This window comes from Nicrophorus vespilloides, unplaced genomic scaffold, assembly GCF_001412225.1.
Source record: "Nicrophorus vespilloides isolate i.1.1-1 unplaced genomic scaffold, Nicve_v1.0, whole genome shotgun sequence".
NCBI classification, from domain to species: Eukaryota; Metazoa; Arthropoda; class Insecta; order Coleoptera; family Silphidae; genus Nicrophorus; species Nicrophorus vespilloides.
In genome coordinates this window covers 3,838-26,940 of record NW_017095556.1, presented here as the reverse complement: position 1 = coordinate 26,940, position 23,103 = coordinate 3,838, and the positions used below count along the sequence as shown (strand labels likewise).

At 36.0% G+C, this 23,103-nt stretch overlaps 4 protein-coding genes across 5 annotated transcripts; 2 read left to right on the top strand and 2 right to left on the bottom strand.

Annotated features, from left to right (window-relative positions):
* Window positions 1–862: 862 nt before the first annotated feature.
* Window positions 863–2,151, top strand: LOC108556543 (putative nuclease HARBI1). 2 transcript variants are annotated; one of them, XM_017912709.1, is made up of 3 exons: window positions 863–1,159; window positions 1,218–1,405; window positions 1,469–2,151. In XM_017912709.1, the coding sequence occupies exons 1-3, from the start codon at window positions 933–935 to the stop codon at window positions 2,065–2,067; spliced, it is 1,014 nt and encodes a 337-aa protein (XP_017768198.1). In that variant the 5' UTR covers window positions 863–932; the 3' UTR covers window positions 2,068–2,151. The 2 variants fall into 2 exon arrangements, with proteins under 2 accessions (XP_017768198.1, XP_017768189.1); XM_017912700.1 differs by having other exon boundaries at window positions 1,218–2,151.
* A 360-nt stretch (window positions 2,152–2,511) lies between these two features.
* Window positions 2,512–12,462, bottom strand: LOC108556555. Its single transcript, XM_017912722.1, has 13 exons — window positions 12,298–12,462; window positions 11,292–11,884; window positions 7,876–11,235; window positions 7,699–7,809; window positions 7,408–7,553; window positions 6,092–7,349; window positions 5,523–5,981; window positions 5,266–5,455; window positions 4,904–5,199; window positions 4,263–4,486; window positions 3,644–3,833; window positions 3,435–3,589; window positions 2,512–3,378 (listed from the first exon to the last, which is right to left on the bottom strand). Exons 2-13 carry the CDS (start codon window positions 11,878–11,880, stop codon window positions 3,130–3,132), a joined length of 7,227 nt encoding a protein of 2,408 aa, XP_017768211.1. The 5' UTR covers window positions 11,881–11,884; window positions 12,298–12,462; the 3' UTR covers window positions 2,512–3,129.
* Window positions 12,463–13,773: 1,311 nt separating this feature from the next.
* LOC108556571 (serine/threonine-protein kinase Nek8-like) lies at window positions 13,774–15,325 on the top strand. Its single transcript, XM_017912745.1, has 5 exons — window positions 13,774–13,891; window positions 13,952–14,210; window positions 14,488–14,648; window positions 14,819–14,972; window positions 15,053–15,325. Exons 1-5 carry the CDS (start codon window positions 13,845–13,847, stop codon window positions 15,260–15,262), a joined length of 831 nt encoding a protein of 276 aa, XP_017768234.1. The 5' UTR covers window positions 13,774–13,844; the 3' UTR covers window positions 15,263–15,325.
* Window positions 15,326–17,222: 1,897 nt separating this feature from the next.
* On the bottom strand, window positions 17,223–22,796 carry LOC108556562. Its single transcript, XM_017912735.1, has 8 exons — window positions 22,586–22,796; window positions 22,140–22,252; window positions 21,830–22,081; window positions 19,863–19,960; window positions 18,700–19,803; window positions 18,009–18,238; window positions 17,605–17,950; window positions 17,223–17,551 (listed from the first exon to the last, which is right to left on the bottom strand). Exons 1-8 carry the CDS (start codon window positions 22,754–22,756, stop codon window positions 17,496–17,498), a joined length of 2,370 nt encoding a protein of 789 aa, XP_017768224.1. The 5' UTR covers window positions 22,757–22,796; the 3' UTR covers window positions 17,223–17,495.
* Between the last annotated feature and the right edge of the window lie 307 nt (window positions 22,797–23,103).

The following is a 23,103-nucleotide window of genomic DNA, read 5'->3' as shown; positions in this document are numbered from 1 at the left end:
TATTTTGTTTATTACAACTTTTTTAAAATGCCTACTGCAACCCATTCCAATTTAAAGTCCCATGTTGAACCACAACATCCTGGTAAAATATAACTTTTATTTAATTTATAATACAGACGGAAAGGTTTAATGAAATTTAATGAAAGGTTCATATCTCAGGACTGAAATGTCCTTTATGTACTATTATTGATGTAAGACTAGCATTAATTGACCAATTGAAATTAGCTCTCAATGTTATATTCTGATTCCTCCACTATAGAGTGGAGGTGTGCAAGTTATCTCACTCCTTACAGTGTATGTACCCAGGCAATGTCATGTTAGGCATAAAACAGTAAATAAATACATAGTATATAGTACAATAAACAGAGCATATAAACAAGCAGCTCTCAATGTTGATGAGTTTACAAAAATTGAAGATTTCAAGACCTGGACAAAACAGATAGATTATGTTGCAATTGGTATATGTTGATGGATTAATTTTTTTGTCATTTATTTCAGATGTTGATGAAAATGATGAAGACTGCTGGAAGGTGGAAGACGCATCATATTTGGAAAACGCTAAAAAATTGTTAATAGCAAAAATAACAGTGTTATTGCAAAATATTAATAGTTCGGAAGAATTGAGTAGAGCAACGATTTTAGTTGATGAATTAATTCAGAAGCTCTTAGATCTAACTGAAGACTAACAAAGAATATGTATTTTTTCAATATGTTACTTTATTTTTCTTTAAATATATTTTTATGTTTATAAATTACAATTATTTATTTTTGTGATGTGTTCCAAGATTGCTGAATTAAAACTTAAAAATGTTTGCGTTCGAAAATCTTAAAATATTCCTGATTTTACTTCTGTTCATGCGCACTTCAACGAACTGCGTTTCCTTGAAGCGTTGTTTCATAAGTGTGAGTAACAGCTGTTCTGATCAACAAATATGCTAAAGACGATGGGAGACTACGATGATCTCGATGAAGAAGTATATGATGAAGAGGAGGAGCTGTACCATATGTATTTCAGACAGCCAAACACCATAAAACCTCGAATGGATAATTTGGAGAACTGGAGCGATGCTGAATTCTACGAAAAGTTTCGTTTCACCAAGCACACAGTAGTGGGATTGCTGGAGCAGATCAAGAATAAACTGATACACAAGACGAATAAGTAGTAGTAAATACAAAAGAATAGATCTTGAACGAAATTGGTAAAATGTGTGTTGCAGGAATAATCCAGTGACTCCTGTGCAACAGCTCCTGATTACATTGGGTTTCTTTGCAAGTGGCTCCTTTTACATCACAATTGGAGACTTTGCTGGTATTCATAAGACAACAACTGGAAAAATTATACATAGGGTATGTGATGCTATTTCGAGTCTGCTGGATCAGTATGTTTACATGCCATCGAATACCAGTGAGGTTGATAAGAGTCAATTGGATTTTTACAATGTTGCTCAGTTTCCTAACGTTCTTGCAGTATTGGATTGTACCCATGTAAAGATACAATCTCCAGGTGGAGAGGATGCTGACTATTACAGATGCAGGAATGGGTACTTTGCTATCAACGTTCAGGCTATGTGCAACGCATCTCTGAAATTCGTTGATATTGTGGCGCGATGGCCGGGTTCGACGCACGCGAGCACGATTTTCGAGAATTCCTTCGTCAAGTCGAGATTCGAGAACAAAGAGTTCAAAGATGGTTTAGTTCTCGGCGGTGGCTGCTTTCCGCTGCGGAACTATTTGATAACACCTATCAGGAATCCGCAGACGGAGGGCGAACATCGCTTCAACGAATCTCACATGAAGACGAGGAGGATTATGGAGAAATGTTTGAGGCTGTGGAAGAAGAGGTTTCCTATCTTGACGACAGGCATGAGATGCAAGGTGCCTCTGGTGCAGAAGATCATCGTAACCACGGCAATTCTACATAACATATCCATAGATTGCAACGAAACTGAACCGGATGTTGACGGAAGTTCCGGCGAGGAAAACGATATTTTGTTTAATTGCAACGAAGTCGTTCATCAAGATGCTAGAAATGATTTGATCAAGTACTTTTCTAACTCAACTAACTAATGTTCCTATGGTTACTCTGCATGTAAATAGTTACTTTTTTGTAGCGAACTTTCCCATTACTAATTTTATATTTTTTTATACAAATCCTATACATATTAATGTACAAGAATTCTTAATAAATGTAGAATTTGAAAAATATGAAATTTGTTTGTAGTATGTTAATAAATTAACCAGTTAAGTTTGATATTAACCAATCAACGCATCACCTAGGTAACAATATTGCAAACAAATAAGCAATCTTTTAAAGTTTATAAAATCTATGAAGTCTTGATTCAAAATAAATTTACTATTTTAAAGATCAATTTTACAATATATTATAATGAAAAACCACAAAATTTGTAAGAGGTTTATAAATCTGCACAATAACTGGTACAACTTTAATGAATTTCACAAAGAAGAAACGAACACAGAACGAAATAAAATTTACATCCATCCGTTTATTTTTCCACAAACAAAAAAAAAACAGAAAACATTTTCAAGAAATACAACAAATACTGGTAGAAATAATCTCAAGATTAATAATAGTTTCAAATAAAAAAAAAATGGTCAAAACATGTTTCATATATTTTGTTTGTTGTCCAACCGTATTTTCTTAAAGAGACTACGGAGGGAAAAAATAAAATAAAACTCAATATTTACATAAAATAGAACAAACATCTTCCACTGTTTCTACATCAATATACAAATATTATCAAAAAATGTACAATGGGGTTGTTTCTTTTTTTAAATGTATGTTGGGGGATTGAGAAATGCATAAAATAAACGTAAAAACTGAAGAAAAGTAAATTCCTCTTCTAATAAGTAAATGGTAAGTTAAAATAAAGGTTGGGAGTTAAAAACAAGTAAAGATGATGGTGATAATCTACAGGAAATAATACATACATTTAGATGACAACAACAAAAAAAATAAAATAAAAGATAGAAGAGAAGATAGTGAAAGAAAGAAATAACACAACCTACATATTATCTAAATCACAGTGAATATTTATAAATTATGTATTAAAAAAAATAATAATTGGTAGACGAATATATGATAGACGCATCTGATGATGATTGTGGTCTTCAGTTCTCGCCGAGGGGTCCTTCGGTTTTTGAACGTTTCTTGTTGTTCAGGGACGTTCGCGAAGATCGTCTCCTCTTCTTGCCTTTAACGCTGTTCACTACTGTCGTTGTAGTCGTTGCATGGCACGAGTCTTCGGCTATGGAACTCGCACTGTCGTCCGCCTCGTAAGTGGTCGAAGTTACATCGGATTCGTCCGTCGGCGATTTCGATTTCTGTAATCCTTCATCGTGATTGGCCACTTCCCTTTCCTAACATAAATTCAACAGATTAGTTAAGTTTAAAGGAAAGATCAACAATTACTTACAGGATCATGTGAAAAACACACGTATCCCAGCATCCGGTCGTGCCTCATCTTCCCTTCGCAGTGCAGAGGACAATAAGAATTCGTGCAGAAGAGGCAGCATCTGATGGTGCGTTTTGAACACATGTTGCAATTGTGCCAAGGACAAGTCCATTTACCTACAAAGAAATCAATTAATTACATGAATTTAATGATTACCCAATTATATTTACTGTGCATTTTCGTTTCCAGGTTCACGCATTTCGGGTGGTAAAACTTGGTACATAACTTGCTGTGGCATGGATAGGTTTCTCCGAGACCGGTTTCACCGCACTCGAAGCAAGGCTCCTCTTCGACCGGCGATTCCACTGGTGACGGTGTCGAAACCTTTATCGATGAAGGTTTCTTCTGTTTCTTAACATCCTAATAAACAATGAAAACACAGCATTATTATACAAGACAAATAAAGTAAAATATATTAACTACAAACCAAATGCATAGAAACCATATTCTTCTGATTTTAGACTCTAACTTGAAATTTAAACTAAACTTGTACCTTTTTTTTACAATTGGAAAATGGTTTCATTGATCAATAATTTGATATTGACGTTAATAGTAACCATGGTAATAAACAAAACTAGCAAAATAAAAAAAATATAACAGAAATTTTAACGTTGTAAATTGTAGAAGTGTAGAAAACCTTAGAAAATTGAATTTCAATTAAAAAAATAATGATCACAACAAACGTGCTAATTTTGAATCGACGTTAATGTCTTGTTGCTTGAAACATTAAACTAACGTCACTAGTTATGTTTTAACCATGGCAACAGAATGTAACAGAAATGAACTTACCGCTGATTTCTTGGCCCCTATGAAACCGCTGCAGCTCGGAGCTCCGCAACGGCACTCCTTTTTCTCTTCGCCGACGCATTGGAAATTGTAATTGAACGTTAACTCCGTGTCCTTGGGAATGTCCTGAATGGCGAACAGACCTATCCTCGTGATTGAACGCACCGTCCATTTCTGCGTTTCACAGTTCGGTTCGCAGCAGTGATTCATAAATCTCGCAACATTTCCTACAAAAAAAATAATAAAAAAATACAAATTAGAATTATGCAATATACGATGACGTTGAAAATGTTAAAGTAGATTGTGAAAATCTTGATCAATGTTCGATAAGGAAAACGAGTTATGCACTTTGACAAGTATTTGTAAAAGTCGATCGCGGAAGATGTACAAAATCGGAAAATTCCTTGTACTTACGCAAGTTCCTGAATAGTATTCATCGTTTACCGATGAGTTGCTAAATGTATGAGTTATTTGAATAATAAGCGAAATATTTGCAAACATTTGATTAATACAAATGGGAAATGCACTAGATGAACTAGCATATCGAGACTGATTAATGAAATAGTAGAAATACTTGAAAAATACATTTACATCATTAGTATCGCGTTTTGTGCAAAGCTGCTTTCTATACAAATCGCATGTACCTTTAGGGCCGGCGTCGATCATTCTGGTGTTATCGATGGTCAGGAAGTAGTAGTTATCGATCTTCTGTTCATGCATTTTCTTGATCCGTCTCTGGTACTCCTTGTCGTCGATGACTTCGCCCACGTATTCTATAACGAATTGACCCTTCTTTACGGGTTCCAGCGTCTTCAGACCCCAACCTCGACCCTTCGTATTGTAGGGTAGAACGTTAACGTATTGCCTCTTGTCGAAACGTTGGTTCTCGCAACGCTCACCGGCCGGACAGACTTCCAAATCGCATTCGGTCAATAACATCCTAAACAAATTTTACCATTTACAATTCGATTATTTGCACAATTGCGTTTTTGATATTCCTTCTTACCGATTCAGACAGTCGCTAGATTCGCCGCAAGGACTCGGACCATCCGGATCGCAGGTACAGGCCATAGCATTGCTTGTGTTTGACGCATCACCCAATTTCACGTTACCAACTGGTTTGTTAATTTTAATTTTGATGAACGTTGGAGGTTTGTCACTGTCCTTGAGGAGGGATTCACAACTATCTTTATACTCTGAAAAAATATATTTGTTAGTTAATAACTCAATTCTAGAATAGTTTGATAATAGTGTGATAATTACCTAGCTTGAACCTATGCGCTTCTGCTGCTTCCTTCACGGCCTGTTGGTAGACAAAGTCCACGCGCGATCTGTACCTGTTGGTAGAAACGGTCACGTCGTCCGCTTGAAAGAGGAAGACGCGGCCTCGACCGATCCAGTAATGATCGTGGGTTCCGAAGAATCTCACCACGAACTGTCCTTGATGATGCGAACTGTTCATCACGTTTTCGGGGATCTCGTTCGGGAAGAGGACCAGGGCAGGCCACCAACGGTAGCTCCCCAATTTCGCCCAGACGATCTCATCGTACAGAGGCAAACGGCCGGATTCGCAATCCTCGCAGACGTAAGATCCATCCTCCAGGTAGTTAATAGACGAACACTCCGAATGGACACTCGTAGGACAAATTTCGCAGCATATCAGCGCTCCTCCTTTCGAGCAGATGAAACACCAGGTCGTGTTCACTGTTGTCTGTTTGGAATCTGAAACAACAGCAAATTTATACATGATTGACGTAATATCGCGTGAGGTTTAATAAAGCTTAGGTGCTTTGTAGTTGTGAAAAAAGCGTAAGAAATGAGAAGAAACTCACCGACATAATGCCTAGGACATATAATCTGGCTGGCAGTGATCACGTTTGATCCAGCTGGTATGCAGCGACTGTTGTTGTGATAAGTCGCCGGACACTTAAGACATCTTGCAATCTTGTTCGTAGTTATTCGAGCGTGGAAGGTGCGAGGATTATCCGACACGCATATTTGACATGTGTGCATCGGGCAGTAGAATGCATCCTGCTCGTTGTTGCTGCTCTTAATCAGGCTAAATTGCGTCTGCGGCCACAGTCTTAGGCATTCCTGATGAAAGGTCTTGCCGCAACCAACGACTGTGCATCTCTGCCGCGCCGACGATCCACGAGGACTTACATTGCATCCGCACATGTGACAGGGAGGATCGATGTTGGCCAAGCACTTACCGCACCTGAACTCATCTGTATTCTTCAGAGAGGACTCCAAGATCTCGATTTGCTGCGACGAGCTATCCTCTGAACTGTTATCAGTCGTAGAATCAGCGTATATCGTCTTCTCTTCAATGGGATTCATGACTTCCTTCATCTTCAGATCGAACTGCTCCAGCAATGTCAGATCCTTCACCGCTTCCTTATCAAGCGACAACTTCTTCGGCGACTGATACTTCTTAGTTTTGATGGAAACAACCTCCACCTCATTTCCGGTGTTCTCGTTGACCATCTTCAGTTTACCCTTCCTAACCACCTTTATGATTCTACTCAGATCACTCGCGCAACTCCTGTGATAATACCCGGAGCATTTACCGCGGCATTTCAAGACATCTTCAGGTAAATAACAAATCTGACAGACACGATCGCGTCGCACTCCTCGGAATATATTGTTTCGTCTCCACAATGCCGTTTGGGTCTCCTTGTTCATGACGAGCGGTGGTTTCAAAGTCCATTTGGGCGATATCAGATCCGTCTCCGACGACTCTGAACACACTTCGTTGTCCTCCTTGACCTCCTCCACGCTTGACTCGGAAGATTCCTGCTTGATTTCGCTCGTCCTCTTCCTCAAAGAATAATTCGCATCCGAATCCAGTGATTCTTCGACGCTGTTACACTCAGACTCCTCTTCTTCCACCTCTTGCTTAATTCTCGCCTCTGACCTACCCTTGCGTATCTTAGACCGTTTTTCTGTATCCTGTTCAATGACCAGTTGGAAAAAATCCTGCTTTTCCTCCAGAGGTTTATCGATTAGCGGCATCGCCTCCTGCATCCCTCTGAACCACTTTGGGAATCTGCTCACTTTGAAGTGATCAATCGGGGCCAGTCTCTCCGACTACAAGATATCACAATTATTAACGATAAATCGAAATTAAGAGAAAAAAAATAGTTACCGCCTTCTTCCTCTTAAAAATGTTGTAAATTTCGGGCAGATTCACAGTAAATGGTAACATACTGCATATTCTCACCCATGACCTTCGACCCCTATCCCCGAAAAATCTCACATGATACTGGAGATGTTCAGGTTTACCGTCTGGTGCTAAAAGATTAAGAAATAATATAGAAAGTTTTATAAATAAATCTATAATTCTATTATGTAACAGATCACGAATTATATACTTGAAATTTCCAACAGTTTTCTTTAGTCAAGTATTGAAAAATTGTATATATGTTTAGTAACTTACCTGCAATAGTGAACTTATCGTTACATGGATCCTTGATGATCAGGCTCGGCCAATAGACACACTTTCCTAATCTCGCGTATGCTAATTCGCCCATCTTGAACTTGTGCATACCTAGAATTCAAGATTTCATTATCAATATTAACTCAAATTTAAGCAGCCACCAATCCACGGAATTACCTTTCAAACACATTTGAAGAATTTTGAGGATTTCGTCGTCATCGTTATGGGCATCTGGAATTAGGCAACTTTCACCGCCCGGCTCTTGTTTAATTTCTACCTTGACCATCGAAGACGGCATCACGTCCTCATCCTCCATCTCCTTCTTGATAACAACATCCGGATCCAGCTTGATCCTTTTTCTCGCCACCTCCGGCTTAATTTTCAAAGAATTCTTAATGTACTCGACATCATCCATAATGTCATTAAGGTAAGCCACAGAATCGTCTAACTTCCTCTTCTTTGCTGCAGGACGCTCCTCAATTTTCTTCTTTTCTACTACGGATTTTCGCGCCCTTAACGATTTTCTCCGATCCGAGTTCTGTTCCTCCTTGATGTTATCATCTTGTGAGCTCTTTTCAGCATCTCCGACTATGGATTTCCTCGACCTCAAGGTCCTGCTCGAGACGATTTCCACTTCCTCGGACTTCCCATTCTTATTGAGATCAGCAGCATTTACCGCCAAATCAACTTCGATAGGCGATTCTTTAGGCACCAAACTCTTTCGCATTCGCAAATTTCGCACTGGAACCACCTTCTTCTTATCCAAAACGTCAACTTCTGCAACCTCATCCAATTTCTCTTGCGTCTCATGTTTTTCGACCAAAGTAGTTAATGAAGTAAGCTCATTTTCTTCCATAGCGTCCATCATATCAACATCTATAGGTTCTTTCTTAATTTTCAAATTACCAAAAGTGAAATCTGAATTGATTTTTATTTCAATATCATCATCGACTCTAACCGTAACTGCCTCCACTATCTCCACATCAGGAGTATTTTCTTCTACAGTTGAATCATCCACTTTAGTGTCTTCCATTTTAAGTTTTACACATGTATCATTGGGCTCTTCCATAACCCGTCCAGATCTTAAACTTCTTATACAAAATGTACTAATGTCATCTTCACTCTGTAACTTAGCTTTGACTATTTCTGCTTTACAACTGTCATCATCTATCCCGTTGCCCTCTGAAACCTTTGTCATTTCTTCTGCAATTTCCTTCACCTCTTCCACCACCGATGAATTGACTTGTATACTTTCAGACTCTTCTCTTGTTATAGAAGTATTCATTTGTTCACTTCTAACGACTGTACTTTCGGCAATTGGCAATTGCGTTTTTCTGGAACGTAAATTTCTAATTGGTATAGTATCAAACTCAGCTTCGGCTTGAATTAAAATCCCTTTTTCTGCAGCCGGTATATAAGTCTCTTTGTTGATAGGGTTTACATCTATAAGGAAACGCGATTTTCTATTTCTTGGACTTTCCACAGCCTTAGGCTTGGTAGCGGTCCTCGCCAAATTCTCTTTGTCCTCTTTATTGCTCTCTAAATTTTCTTTCGCGCTGGTACTAACCTCCTGCTTTTTCTTGTTCGGAGGACTCGGTTCCAAAATCTTTTCGATCTCGCTCAAAATGTCCTGAGTGTTGATGGTTTCGAAATTCATTACAACATTCTCGGCGGATTTACTCTCCACATCAGCAAGGACATTTTCATCCGTTACGGTTTCAGCGCACCTCACGTTACTAATAGAGCACTTTTTCGAATTATCCACCTTTTCCGCACCGCTTTTCCTTCCAGGTTGCTCCATATTTGTCGATGGATCTTTGATGTTTATCCTGCTTTCATTCTGTTCTACGCGCTTAGACTCAATCATTTCGTCATCCTCTTGGAGGATGGTTTTTCCTAGACACACCATTTCATTCAACTTGAATTTAATCTCGTTGTGTGGAGGGAAAATGCTGCAAACATCATCATCAATCAATACTTTATCATTGTTGTTCAACAGTTCGATTTCGGGGTTTTCGTTTATTTCCAATGAATGTTTGATAATTGGATGGTAATTCTCCTCGAGCTGTAATTTCTTAGATTTCTTTTCGATCCTGTTGCGCATGAAGGTTGTCCTTTCTGGGAGCGAGTACATATCTTCGTTGAGTACCTCAACCAAAACTTTAGGTTTCTTTTCTTTGCTCTCCGTTTTACTTTCTTTAAAGATTTTTTCTAGATTAATTGACTCGTTGGAATCGTTGCTTTCCTGAAGCAAATCGCGCGAAGACGCTTCTCCGCCTTTGACTATCGGAGAGAACAATTCGATCGCATTACTATTCGTGGCACAACTGGCGCTCTCCTGTTCTGCAGGATTGATTGAGCTTGCGTTCGATTTCGATAGAAAATAATTGTGATCTTTGTAAATAATTGATGTCAAATTATCTATGTTAATCTTACAAATTAATTGCTTTTTAGGCGTCGAAGTTTGAGCTAGTTTGGTGGTATCGCTTAATACTGTATATGGAAAAAGATCCATATCCAAAGTGTCTTTTTGTCTTGGTTCTTCGGCGCTTTGAATATCAGAGCTACCGTTCATCAAGTTATCTTTATCAACTGGCGACAACGCAGTTTTTTCCACTTTCTCCTTTGTACAGTTTAAATCTACATGAGATGTATTAGAATTATAGGAATGTGATCCATTGTATTCAGTCTTATATTGTATGATTTCATTTACCTTGGTGTCAATGTTCAGTTTCTTATCTATCTCCAAGATTTTGTTGTCCGATTTATCCGTAGTCTCGTCGTTCTTATCCGTCTCTGGTACTTTGCTCTGCTCATCCTCAAACTTAGTATTCTCCGACGGGTTCTCATTCTCTTCAGACTTTTGCTGTTCGCAGTTCTGATTCAAGCGTTCGTGGACCAACGGATTGTTCACAACGTCATCGTTCTTGCTGATGGTAAGTGCTGCTGATACCGTCACTTCCATCTTTTTGCTTTTCGCACGTCCTCTCTTAGGACTCGCGTTCATTTTACTTTCTAATCTCAAAGGACAAAGCTCCATCTTTGGCTCTACTTCTTTACCATTTTGGTTATCGCTCTTCTCCGATTCAAGGCTATCCTCACGCTGCTTCTTTTTTATGGCTCTCAAAGCCCTCGGCGACAGGATCTCTTGTTCAATTTTTTCGGAAGCCCTAGGAGACAAAACCTCCTCTACTAATTCGGACTCATCGCTTTTATTCCTCACGGATTCTTTGGATTTCAAATGCCTTTTATCTGATAAAACTTCTTTGGTAGACTTTGAGGACGATCTTGACTTGAGGGGCTTCGGCGACGCAACGTTTTTCGTCTTAGGAGTTTCCACTGTTTGCTGCTTCTTCCGACTTCTCTTATTGTTTCGTGGTGAGACCACATCATTGCCGATCATCTTAGGCTCGGTACTCTCTAACGTATTAATATCACTTTCGACTGGTATATCGTTATCACTAAAACTCTCGGTGCTATACGTATTATCTTCCTCGTTGAAAAGGAATTCTAGCTCATCATCCTTTATAAAAAGATCTGAAAGAAAGTTATAACAGTTTAGTAAATGGAATAGATTATTCAAATTGAATTACCTTCCAATGGAACATTACTGGTTTCGGCTTCACCAAGAGACTCCCAAGGGCATAGACCAAATTTGTTCTCATGGATGTTAACGTCATCAGTGTTGGCTTGAACGTCCAATTCTTGAATGTAATGAGTGTTTGATGATTCATCAGGTACTGGGAACTTTACCTCCGGCTTCTCTCTGACAATGCTCTTCCTATTGCTGTATGTCTTCAGAATTGGCTTCTGAGATGACAAAAATACTTGCCTAAAGTCTATAAACTTATTAGTATCATCATCAGACTCATCAGCGTCTTTGGCCTCGAATGACGTTGACGACGGTCGATTAAACAACCTTCTACGGAAATTTAATTCAGATGAGACCCTTTTCTTTGTTAAACTTTCATAATTGTGAGTGACGCTTTTCGGTGAAACGCTTTTAGATTTTCTAAACCTCTTGCCTGCTGACTTTTGCTTTCTCAGCAATGACTTGCTCGGTGAAGTGAACAGGTCATCAATATTACAGAAATCATGTGAAATTTTTGGTTTCCTAGTCCGTCCGAAGCGACTCTTCGACGACATAGTCTCACCAACAAGTTTACTATCTTCACAATCCATTTAACTGCAAAGCACCCAAACAAGCTTTACAAATATTCGATAAAACAGTTGTATACAACAGCACAGCAACTAACCTAACTTGCAAATGTAAACTACATTTCAAATGATAATAACAAAACATATAGTACCAATGATAACCTAATTAAATGAGAGCAAAACTGAGAAAGAGAGATAGACATGTAGAGTAGGTTCGAGAGTTTTCATATTTATTTTCCTTCTTTTTTTTTTGAGGGTTAAAACAACATTCTTGCAAATTTGGGGATGAGACATGTAAGAATCAAGAAAAATCAAGCAGCAAATGATGAAACTGTTCATGCCACAGATCTGAGCACAGTTTTATTGCAACAACAATTTGCGCCAAAAATTATATTCTTTTTAGTTCACAACACAAATAAATTAACCAAGATCAACGCTCACCTTTTTCGACAGTACCGAATTCGATCTAAAACGCTTTCCTTTTGGTGCACATCGGGGTTTCACTTCTCATCAAATTCAAATTTCCAACAATCCTTTATATTTATGTTTGGATTAAATGTGCTGCGGCATGAAGAGAGAGGATACAGAGCTATAACATGGCGCCAATTTTTCTTGCAACTGTCAAAAACTCTGGGATATACCTTTTTTTTTTCTTTCGCTAAATTCTTAATAACGATGTTTCAAGTACACAGCTGTACCCATTTTAATGCCATTAATATCCAGTATTTAATTACACATTATTAAAGGATTTGCACTTAGCAATAATTGCAAAAAAATTAAAATATTTACGAGTGTACAGTTGGTTGCATAATATTTTCATATAAGATTTAACACATATTACACAACCTTTAGCCCAATGCGCTCCAATTTCACAAATTATTCCACAAATTGGAATAGAAAAATGCTTTCAACAAAGAAAGCAATTAAAAATATGACAAATTTCATTAAATTTCTCAACATTTCTTAACTGGAACAAATTGTCTTTGAATTATTTATGCAAATTGGTAAATGCATGGACTTTTTTTTCTATAGAAATGCTGAAGTTTGCTGTTCTCACGTTTCGGCTTCAAAGAATTACGGTTGTTGTTGTGTCTGGTGACCGCTTCAGAGGTTCGGACCGCCAGAAGAAGTAAGCATGTCGTAAATCAAATAGTATGGAATAAAGAGAAATGTAAACAAAACACGTTGTTATAGGTCGTAAAAGTCGAGGACAGAAGTTGCTCACTAAAAATTGCATTCATGAATTCGTTATAGTCGCTAACATTTTAAAGATTTTATTTAAAATTTATTGTTAATATAAATATGGGACAATACAGAAGTTATCCCAGATAATATAAAATAAAGGAAGAAATCGAAAAGTACATTTTTTAGAATTAAACTGTCGTGTCCCAGGAATAGAATTATGGGCACAGTGGAATATTGTCTAGTATTGTCGTAGTTGGGAATTTAATGAAATTCGTTTGGTTTTACATAACTTTATTCGTTACTTGGTCGATTTATGATTTATCTGAAACTATGCTCATCATATTAAGATTCTTATAAGACTATGTTCATCTTATTAAGGTTTTACTGAGACTATGCTTGTCCTCAAAGATTCTGCTGAGACTAATTCTAAATACTTAAAATACGGGAATAAAATGTTTTAATTAATTATAAATTAATTGCATAATTTAACAGTTCTCGAAAGTTAAACAGCTCTTGTACATGATATAAATTGGATGGGTGATGTTTTTATGAATTCAATGTAACTTAACACGATTTGTTAGTTATAAACTCATTTAATAATCTAATAATGATGATATTGCTTGTAAATTTGGTTGTATATTGAATAAAACTTTTTTAAATTTTAAAAAGTGTACTTGTATTAGCTTTTTTTCTTCTCTAAATACTTCTTTAAATGTTCGTTTCATAGTCGTTTTGTGTTTGTGAATCGGTGCACTTGCGTTTGTATCCAAAATATCCATTATACCTGTACTTCATTTTTAACCATGGAAACGTACAATAAGCTTAAGCAATTAGGAAAAGGCACCTTCGGGTATTGACGAAAGCGTTTACCATTGAGTGGTAAAATCAAATGATTGTATCCATGTTGCAGAACGGTCTACCTGTGCGAAAGGATCCACAATAAACTGAAGATTGTGGTCAAAGAGATCAACGGGGATTTAGATAACAAGCAGGTTGAGGTGGCTAAAAACGAGGTGGCCGTGCTTAAGGCACTCAACCATCCTAATGTCATCCAGTACTACGACAGTTACTTGAAGAACGGCACATTCTTCATCGTCATGGAATACGCCAAGCACGGAAACCTCTACGAGTTGATCAATAGAAGCAAACCGAATTTCATCGAGAAAGATGTAATTGCTTTAAGATAATACTTTCTATTTGTCAAGTAACTTTATTGATAATTGACAAGTGGCAATTGAATATTGACAAGTAACTTTAAGTAAGCTACAGTAGTCATGGATACTAAATATATCACAAGTTACTTGGCAAGTTAAATTGACATTATCTGTTATTTCAAAATGAAAGAATATATTATAAAATCAACTGACAGTTATTAAGCAATCAATTGTTTTTGGATTTAACTATTTTATTAGCATAATTATGAATTAAATTCTTGATTTATTTCAGAAAATTCTATCAATTTTTGTTCAAACTCTGATGGGTCTGGATCACATTCACTCGAAGAGCATTATTCACAGGGACATGAAATGCGAGAACGTTCTATTGACTGGAATCAACGGGGACATCGTTAAAATCGGCGATTTTGGTATATCCAAAATTTTAGAAATGTATGAAAATTTTCATTTTTTTTTCGTATTTATCCATAATTTTTATAAAAATTTATAAAAGTCATCAATAGACATTTAATTGTAATGATGATAATGATTTTTAGATTTGTAGTAAAAAAAATTCTAAAATTTAAAACATTCATTAACAAAATTTTAATCTCTTGTTATAGGAACTATGGAAAAACGAATACGATCATAGGAACTACAAACTATTTGGCACCAGAAATATGCGATGGTCAACCGTACGATACGAAATCTGACATTTGGTCATTAGGTTGCATCTTGTACGAGCTTTGCGCTCTAGAAAGATTGTATTCAGGATCTGTGAGTTAATCTCAATTTTAATTCACTCTAATCTGTTTTACTGTTATCTGTTTTATGATAGTATTATTGTATTTTTGTAGATGTCTTCTGTAATTGTGGCAATAAAAGCCGGCAGAAGGAAGAGGATCAACGTGGATATATTGGGAAGCGAGTTGCAGAGGATCATCGATTCCATGGTCGAGGTAAATCCGGCTTTGAGACCAACCACGACGGCCCTCCTGGCCCATTCCTTCATCTATCCCATAACTCACACGCTGATGCTAAGTTTAGGTAACATACCATCCGCTTGAAGTTAAAAAAATTAATTATTTATTATTACATTTAAATTCGATACAAAATAAAAATCATCAAAATTAAAGAAACCTCTGCACCATCAATAATTTATTCTTACATTAACGAAAACCAACAATTTCTAAATTATATTTCATGGAAATTTTAAATAATCTTTGAGATAAGTGTAAATCTTTCTAGATTATGAAAGGAGTAATTAGAAGACAAGTAGAATCATCATGGTCATCAACTGATACTGATGTGGCTTATAGATGGCGGTGTTGGTGGTTCTATGGTACGCTTTGAGGATGATGCGTCCCTTAACAGCTTTACCAAGAGGCGAAATCTTTAGCTTTGCGCAGTGGCGATATCGTAACCAATGAGGTCTATCCGAGGTGCGATTATTGCTAGTTGAAAACTTTAACCAATACCCCGCCATGTGGACGTGAAAAACCGTCCGCAACGGCAATTTTTGGCAACCCTCACGGGGGTTATAATTTAAATTTAAACAAATATCTTCTTTCTATTTTACACAATTTGAAAGATGTTAACTTCAACGTTTTTTAAAACCTTGATCATCTGAAGAAAACGTGATTTTTCCAAACATTCAACATTTTTTTTAAATGATTAACTAGAAAATTATAAAATTTTTCAGAAGTATATAAGAATTGTTACGTAAAAGATATGTTTAAAAAAAATGCTTTACGTTGTTTTTAAATTAGTCAGTAAAAACGTAAGCTATTCATATCATTAAATTTGCAAATTAAAGATGAATGTGCTTACTGCTTGACTTGTAGTATATACCAGCGTTTCTTAAGCTCTATGAACATGACATACTAGGACAGTAAAGTATTTTTTAGTTAGTTCGTTCCGGTTTATGGTTACGTTCCAAGTATATGTTTATCGTTCCAGATTTCGGTTCCGGTTGAAATTCAAATTAAAAATCGAAAAAAAAAAGCAATTTTTTAAAATTTAAAATCGATTTTTTATTTAATTTTATTTACCAAATTCCCTTACTATTGTTTTTAATTGAAACAATTTAAACAATTGAAAATACAAAAGAAATAAAAATTAATTAGTTCAACACATGCATTTTATAATGTTTCTTCAGTCATGTTTACAGTAATATCATTTTTAATCACTTTAATTTGATTTTGTTCTAAAGTTAGTTGCGCAAGACGTGTGCTTGCCCTTTATTCTTCAAATTTTCTCTTTTTAGTCGGTGGTTGATTGGCGGTGATTGAGAATTTATTTATATAGATGGTTAAGTGTTCTCATGGAATTCGGCCTTGATGGTTTTGCTTAATTGAAAAAAGAATTCGGAGAGATTTCATTGATGTCTTTTATACATTGTTTGTTTATATACTCAATTCACAATAGACCGAACAACACAATGTCGAAATTTTTCGGTTACGGTTCAGTTAAAAATTCCGGTTAATTTCGGTTTACGAATCGAATCTCTGCTTTTAGTACTATTTCTTTTTCACTATTTTGTTTTAACTTTTTCTCTTCTATTTTGTCCTGTCTTGGTGTGTTTATTTTGTCATGGAACAGTGTTAAATTTAGAATATGCTGGGAAATGACAACTGTCATCTTGTATCAAAGCGACAACGTACAAATGAGTAAGTTGGGTTGACAAAAAAAGTTAAGAAACGCTGGTGTACACTATACCAAATTTATATCAGAGTTTTAGTGATTTTACAAACTATCAAAAAAAATCTATTCTAAATAGTTTGTTTCATTTAATTTCAGAATCAATAAATAAGTGAGGACATTGGGAATATGTGAATTCGATGGTTCATAATAATAAATTGTGTGTAATTTCATTTTCATATCATTTTTTAATTCACAACTTTTCTTCTTTAATAATCACAGTTTAAATTATTCTTTTTTTCCTCCATACAACATATCGTAATGTATATAAAAAAAATACTCACAGAAAAAGTAATATAGTAATAATAATGTATGTATGTATGTAAAGGGCGAGCGAACTTAATGATAAATATCTATAAATAAATTTAAATCCTAGACGAGTGAAAACGAAACCGTCGAACATACGAATGTAAATGAATGATAATTAACAGGTCAAGTAATTAATTAATTAGTGGAAATAATTATTAAGAAAAAAAAGGATGAATATTTCGAAAGGTGGAAAACTAATATATATATATAATATGTATATAAATCAAACAAAAAAAAATAATAATAGAAGAAGTAGAGAATGGGGGAGAGAACGTAAACATTAATTGGTGATCACATCGATTCACTATCACTATCGTATGGGCCCACGAAATGCGTGAAGGGTAGATCTGGAATATGACAAGATTAATTGATTGATTAATTTGGTAGATCGTGATCTTACAATAACGACATTGTATTGGATTCTTGTCCATAACCACCTCGTAGTGGTTACTGTAATCCCTGAGACTGAGTTTGGAAGAGCTGGTGTTGATGTCCAAGACCTGTATGCTCTTGCAGTTTAATAGAGGTATGCGCGTTTTGAGAACTGGCGGCGGATGGGCAGTGTTCGTGTGCAGTCTGTTTGTCACGTCGCTCGGTTCCACCAGCTCGAAGCTATCGGTGACGATGTTCCAGACGAACAGGCAATACGTGACGAAGATCTGCGGCTTCAGGTTTGTGGAGACCAGATTGAGGGCGGCGATTTTGATCACAGCCTGGCATATGATGTGGCCATCTAATGGGCATATCTACGTATCGAAAAGTTTAAGATTTCTTATGCACACTTTTTTTGCGATTGTAGCTTACGTGTACTAATTTAATATCGTAGTCCTCGCAGTGAAGGAACTCTAGTTGATGCTCGATGCACAACCTCTGCGCCCTGATTTGAACGAACTGCTCGCAATCGAACGATCGCTGAGTGATTATTAGCTGCGTTTCCGTCACCTGATCGCATTTGAATTCGGACACGACGTCCAAATGCTGCTCAGTCAACGTCTGCACTAATATAGGAATCTCTATTGGAATATTGTAGTCATCTGCAAATTCAGTTAAATCATCGCAGATTTGTGTTACAGTACATTCAATCCTTACACAGTACTTGTCAAGTAATGCGCATTATATATTTGATAAGTCTTAGATCATACTTGTTATTAGCTAATTTTAATACAAGTAACGCTTTAAGTAAAGGTCACGTTCTAATAATGAGACAAAACTTATTACTTAACAATAAACAGTAATTCTACCAAAAGATGTACAACTCAAGTCTCACTCTTATATGTTCATAAAATATATAAATATTTTCGTAAAATACCATGCTTCTTACAGAAAATGGCAAATACCATGAATCTGTTAGTGGGTTATTGGATAGGCCATAGTTTTGTCTTTAATATTCATATTTGATGATCTAATTAGTGTACTTAGTTATCGAGTAATTAGATACAAAGTGAAGACACTTCATTTTTTCTCTCTCGATGTATAATTAATTTGAATGACTTACCTCTGCTCTGTCCGGAAACAAGGGAACTGTTTTCGAAGTCAGCACTGGAATATCTGCGCACGACCTTCTTTATCCATTTGGCGTGGTCATCCTTCTTGGAGTCGACGATAAGCAGTCCGATGGGATGACTCTTCTGGTCATATGAATAGGAGTGCGGAACGTTGTTGATCTGTCGAAGGACGAGTTTGGAATCGTTGTCGGAGCAGTCACTGTCTATGCTGGATGAGTACACGTTGAATTTGCGAGCGGATTCTTTGGGGCTGATCGGAGACCTGGAGGACTGCGGACTCCATCCGGTGAGAGCGCACAGTGTGGACACGTTTATGGAGGTAGGCTGTTGCGTCTGATTGGGATATGCCGAACATGGGCTGAGGAACAGACCGAACTCCGGATTCCTGATGCTCTTCGGCTTGTAAACGCACTTGCTGCGTTCGTGCCTAAGCGAATTGAATGGTACTATATTCTCAGAGTTGTCCTCCGAGAACTCGTACTTCTTATCGGCCAACCTCTTTTTACGGAACGAACTAAGCTTCTCGCATTTCTCGTTCTCTTCGATGAACTCGTACGCCTTCTCCGCCTGCTTCCTATCTAGCTTCGCCTTATCATTGGTCTTTTGGTTGCTTAACGACTGAGGCATCGGAAACAAGATGTCTTTACCTTGAAGCCGCTTAATGTTTTGCACTAAGGTATTGTGATAACTTTTTCCCGTCACATTCAACGGTTCGCAGCTGATGTTCAGCTCGTGGAACGGTTTAGATCCGTCCGCTCCCTCCAAATCGTATTCGCTGAAGTCTTCGATGATGGCGTCTACCACACTGTTCCCGCTGTAGTTCTCCATAGTGTCCATTTCGACGAAGGCGTTCTCTCCGTAGTTCTTGTGTTCTCCTATTAACTGTTCAACGGGGACCGGTACAAGCGGTGGCTGAGGATTCGGTTTGTAAACGGAAGTGTTCAGGATGTGGATGTAGTGGCCGGTGTTTATCACCACGTGGTCAGGATAGGCGAAGGAGATGTTCGGCTCGAACTTGGGCATCGGATTGGATAGTGTGAACATATAGTGCAGCATGAAACCGTGGTTTAAGCACCAACCTCGATACAACTTATCTAAAACCAAAACGAATCTTTACGTTCATTTCTTTACAACTTTCTTGTTCCATAAATACCATCATTTGGCTGCAAACTTCCTTTGCAATTGCGACAATGTTTCTCTTGCACTGGCAGTGTCAATATAGTTAAGTATGCAATTCCTGGATTTGTTGCCCTTCAAACAAATACACAAATTAACTTATTAAACATTCAAGTAAAAAATATATACAAAAAAAAACTGAAAATTTACAAATCAGTAAATCATTTACATGTTAATGAAACTTTGTAACTCTAATAATAGCTGTAGTCATCAACAATACATAATTAACAACTAATGAACAGGTATGACTCATTTCCATAATTAGGTGAATTCTAAATATATACTTTTTCAATTTGGTAAATAAATAGTTAGAAAACTAGTTACTAAAACTTGGTAATATTTCATATCAAAAATATTGTAAATTATTTGATATAAAACCTGGTGTTAATTAAGCATAAATTCAATTTTCAATTCATTTTGCTATGATTTAAGTAAAACTTTATAAACTATCTAATAATTAAGTTACTAAGTTACATTAAGTCTTATTAATTAAATTAAATTATTTGTCTCATTAATTTAGAATACATGTACAATTACGTTCATATTTCGTTTTACAACTGAATTACTTCTAAAATGAAACGCTTGTGCCGTTATCAAACATAATCTGCAAAATGTATCAATAAATTGGATTGCTTAAATACTTACGCAGTACTTGTCAAGTACTGCGCAGAATACATGATACACGTTTTGTTTAGATCATACTTGTTATTAGTTACTTTATAAACTATCTTATAGTTAAGTTACATTAAGTCATATTATTTAAGTTAGGTCATGTTGTGTTAAGCTAAGAAAAGTCATATTAGTTTAGTGTACAAATTCAATGATTTGTCTCATTAATTTAGAATACATGTAAAATTATGTATAGATTTCGTTTTACTACTGAATTACTTCTAAAATGAAACACTTGTCCTGTTATCAATCATAATCTGCATAATGCATCAATAAATTGGATTGCTTAAATACTCACGCAGTACTTGTCAAGTACTGAGCAGAAACATGATACACGTTTTGTTTAGATCATACTTGTTATTTGTTACTTTATAAACTATCTTATAGTTAAGTCATATTATTTAAGTTAGGTCATTTTGTGTTAAGCTAAGAAAAGTCATATTAGTTTAGGTAAGGTTACAAATTAAATTATTTGTCTCATTAATTTTGAACACATGTACAATAATCTATAGATTTCGTTTTACTACTGAATTTCTTCTAAAATGAAACACTTGTCCTGTTATCAATCATAATCTGCATAATGCATCAATAAATTGGATTTCAGTATTACTTAAATATGAAAGAATCGCAATCATCAATTATTGATAATACAATGCATGAAGTACATTATCTATATAACCAGAAACCAAAAAAACTCAAACATTTCATAATTACTACAATATTTTTATTAATTGTCACAATTTAATTATATCGTTCATTTGATTACTAATTATTTAGGTAGTATTTACGTAGCTTATCACAAAATATTGATAACAGAATGAGATTGGAAATGAACAACATTTCCCATTTGATTATACTTTCATTAGCTCAATACAATATGAAAGTGGACAAAAATAATTGTTTCACACTTTCTGTAAATTTGATTTTAGTTTTGTTTTAATTAATGCAATAAACGATATTATAATAAAAATATTGAAACTTTAAAAATGTAGGTTTAATATTCTAAGAAAATGTATGAGATTTATATTTCAGTATTACAAATATGTAGATTGATTTGTATAGAAATGTTTAATGCTGTAATATTGAGTCACTGTTGGAATCTAATTGACTGTGTATTTTTATTAAATTTGTATTTCAATCAATAACTGCTTGTCAGTTACATGTGGAAAGACACCTGGATTTTCCACCAAGTATAATCAATTTGTGCATGCAGACATTTATAAATAGATTGATAATTTGAATGTATAAATAAAAAAAAAGAAGGAGATATCTTACCTTAAGCCATAACAAAACATTTTGTAGGGATCAGTGGGTGACTGTATGAACATAATCTTATCCAATTCCACATCCCTCATCAGCCTAAATATCCTATGCTTCGATATGAACTGCAATTTATCACCTTGCATGAACTTCCAAATGTACAGGATGTACTCTATGCAAGGAAAGAGAGTCACAACATCCACCATAATCTCCTTATAACTAATGAAATATTGGCCACAAATTGTGAAGCCCATGTAAAAGTGTGAACTGAAACACATAATTGATGATTAACTAAAGGAAATTGTATAAGTTTCAGTTTGTTTACCATGATCTCTTATTGAACACTATATCTCCGAATGGTATCTTGCAATTGCGATGTACATCTTTGAACATTGGTTCAGTCTTACTTTTCCAAGTCTTGGCTACCCTGCCATACATCTGCACATGCGAGGAAAGAAAAAAAACAAAGAAAAATAATTTAATGAGATGTGAGAGAAAGCATAACATCAAGGTGGTCCTGAATTGATCTCAAGTTGAATGTCAAAAGCAATTACTTATTTTTATTGATTTTATAGTCCCTCTCCCCCCTGGGGTATTAAGGATGATCGCGTTGAGACGGGGAGACGCGAGGAGGGAATACGTTTCATCATCGAAGCTATTGTTATTAATTTTTTTTTGTGTGGAGGCGGCGTAGGTGAAAGTTCGTTTGTTTTTGGTTTTCCGGGGGTCTTTAAATTTTTTGTTGTTATGACTTTTGGAGGTTAGACTTACTTGTCTGTTTGCCAGTTTGACGACGAGGTTCATTTCGGTTTCATTTTCGTTCGTCGGTGTAGCGCTCTCCGTTGCCGCCGCCTGCGTGTATATCATTAGGTCATCGGAATCATCCGAATCCGTTGATATTGAACTGTGATTGCTATCATCGTCGTACACGCTCGACGCCATATTCTAATGTTTACTGTTTATAATTCCAAAGCTCAACGCTCGGTCCCCGTTTGACAGTAGTTCAAATGCCCCGAACCAAACGAACTACCATCGAAAAAGCTCACAATAATACTAGCAAAAGCACCGAGAACACAACAAATCTTCTTTAAACACTTCACCTCATCATAAAACATAAAATTATAATAATAATCAGTATTAAAATAAGTGTATAAACTAAGGAAACAATTTGACTTCTTAAACAGTACATCTATCGGCGCAATTCAGAACTAATTTAGGGGTGCCTTTTACACAATCAATTACTTCCCCATCCTATTAATATTCATCGATTGCTTTGTTTCTCACATTAA

Coding starts and splice junctions, on each gene's coding strand:
- LOC108556555 (XM_017912722.1), bottom strand. CDS start 11,880: ATGGATTGTGAAGATAGTAAACTTGTTGGTGAGACTATGTCGTCGAAG. Junction 7,554..7,698: donor CGATAAGTTCACTATTGCAG/GTAAGTTACTAA, acceptor TTAATCTTTTAG/CACCAGACGGTAAACCTGAA. Junction 5,982..6,091: donor ATGTCCTAGGCATTATGTCG/GTGAGTTTCTTC, acceptor CTGTTGTTTCAG/ATTCCAAACAGACAACAGTG.
- LOC108556543 (XM_017912700.1), top strand. CDS start 933: ATGCTAAAGACGATGGGAGACTACGATGATCTCGATGAAGAAGTATAT. Junction 1,160..1,217: donor CTGATACACAAGACGAATAA/GTAGTAGTAAAT, acceptor TGTGTGTTGCAG/GAATAATCCAGTGACTCCTG.
- LOC108556571 (XM_017912745.1), top strand. CDS start 13,845: ATGGAAACGTACAATAAGCTTAAGCAATTAGGAAAAGGCACCTTCGG. Junction 13,892..13,951: donor TTAGGAAAAGGCACCTTCGG/GTATTGACGAAA, acceptor TCCATGTTGCAG/AACGGTCTACCTGTGCGAAA. Junction 14,649..14,818: donor ATATCCAAAATTTTAGAAAT/GTATGAAAATTT, acceptor CTCTTGTTATAG/GAACTATGGAAAAACGAATA.
- LOC108556562 (XM_017912735.1), bottom strand. CDS start 22,756: ATGGCGTCGAGCGTGTACGACGATGATAGCAATCACAGTTCAATATCA. Junction 22,253..22,585: donor TCAAACTGGCAAACAGACAA/GTAAGTCTAACC, acceptor TCGCATGTGCAG/ATGTATGGCAGGGTAGCCAA. Junction 19,804..19,862: donor AAGTTTGCAGCCAAATGATG/GTATTTATGGAA, acceptor TTTTGGTTTTAG/ATAAGTTGTATCGAGGTTGG.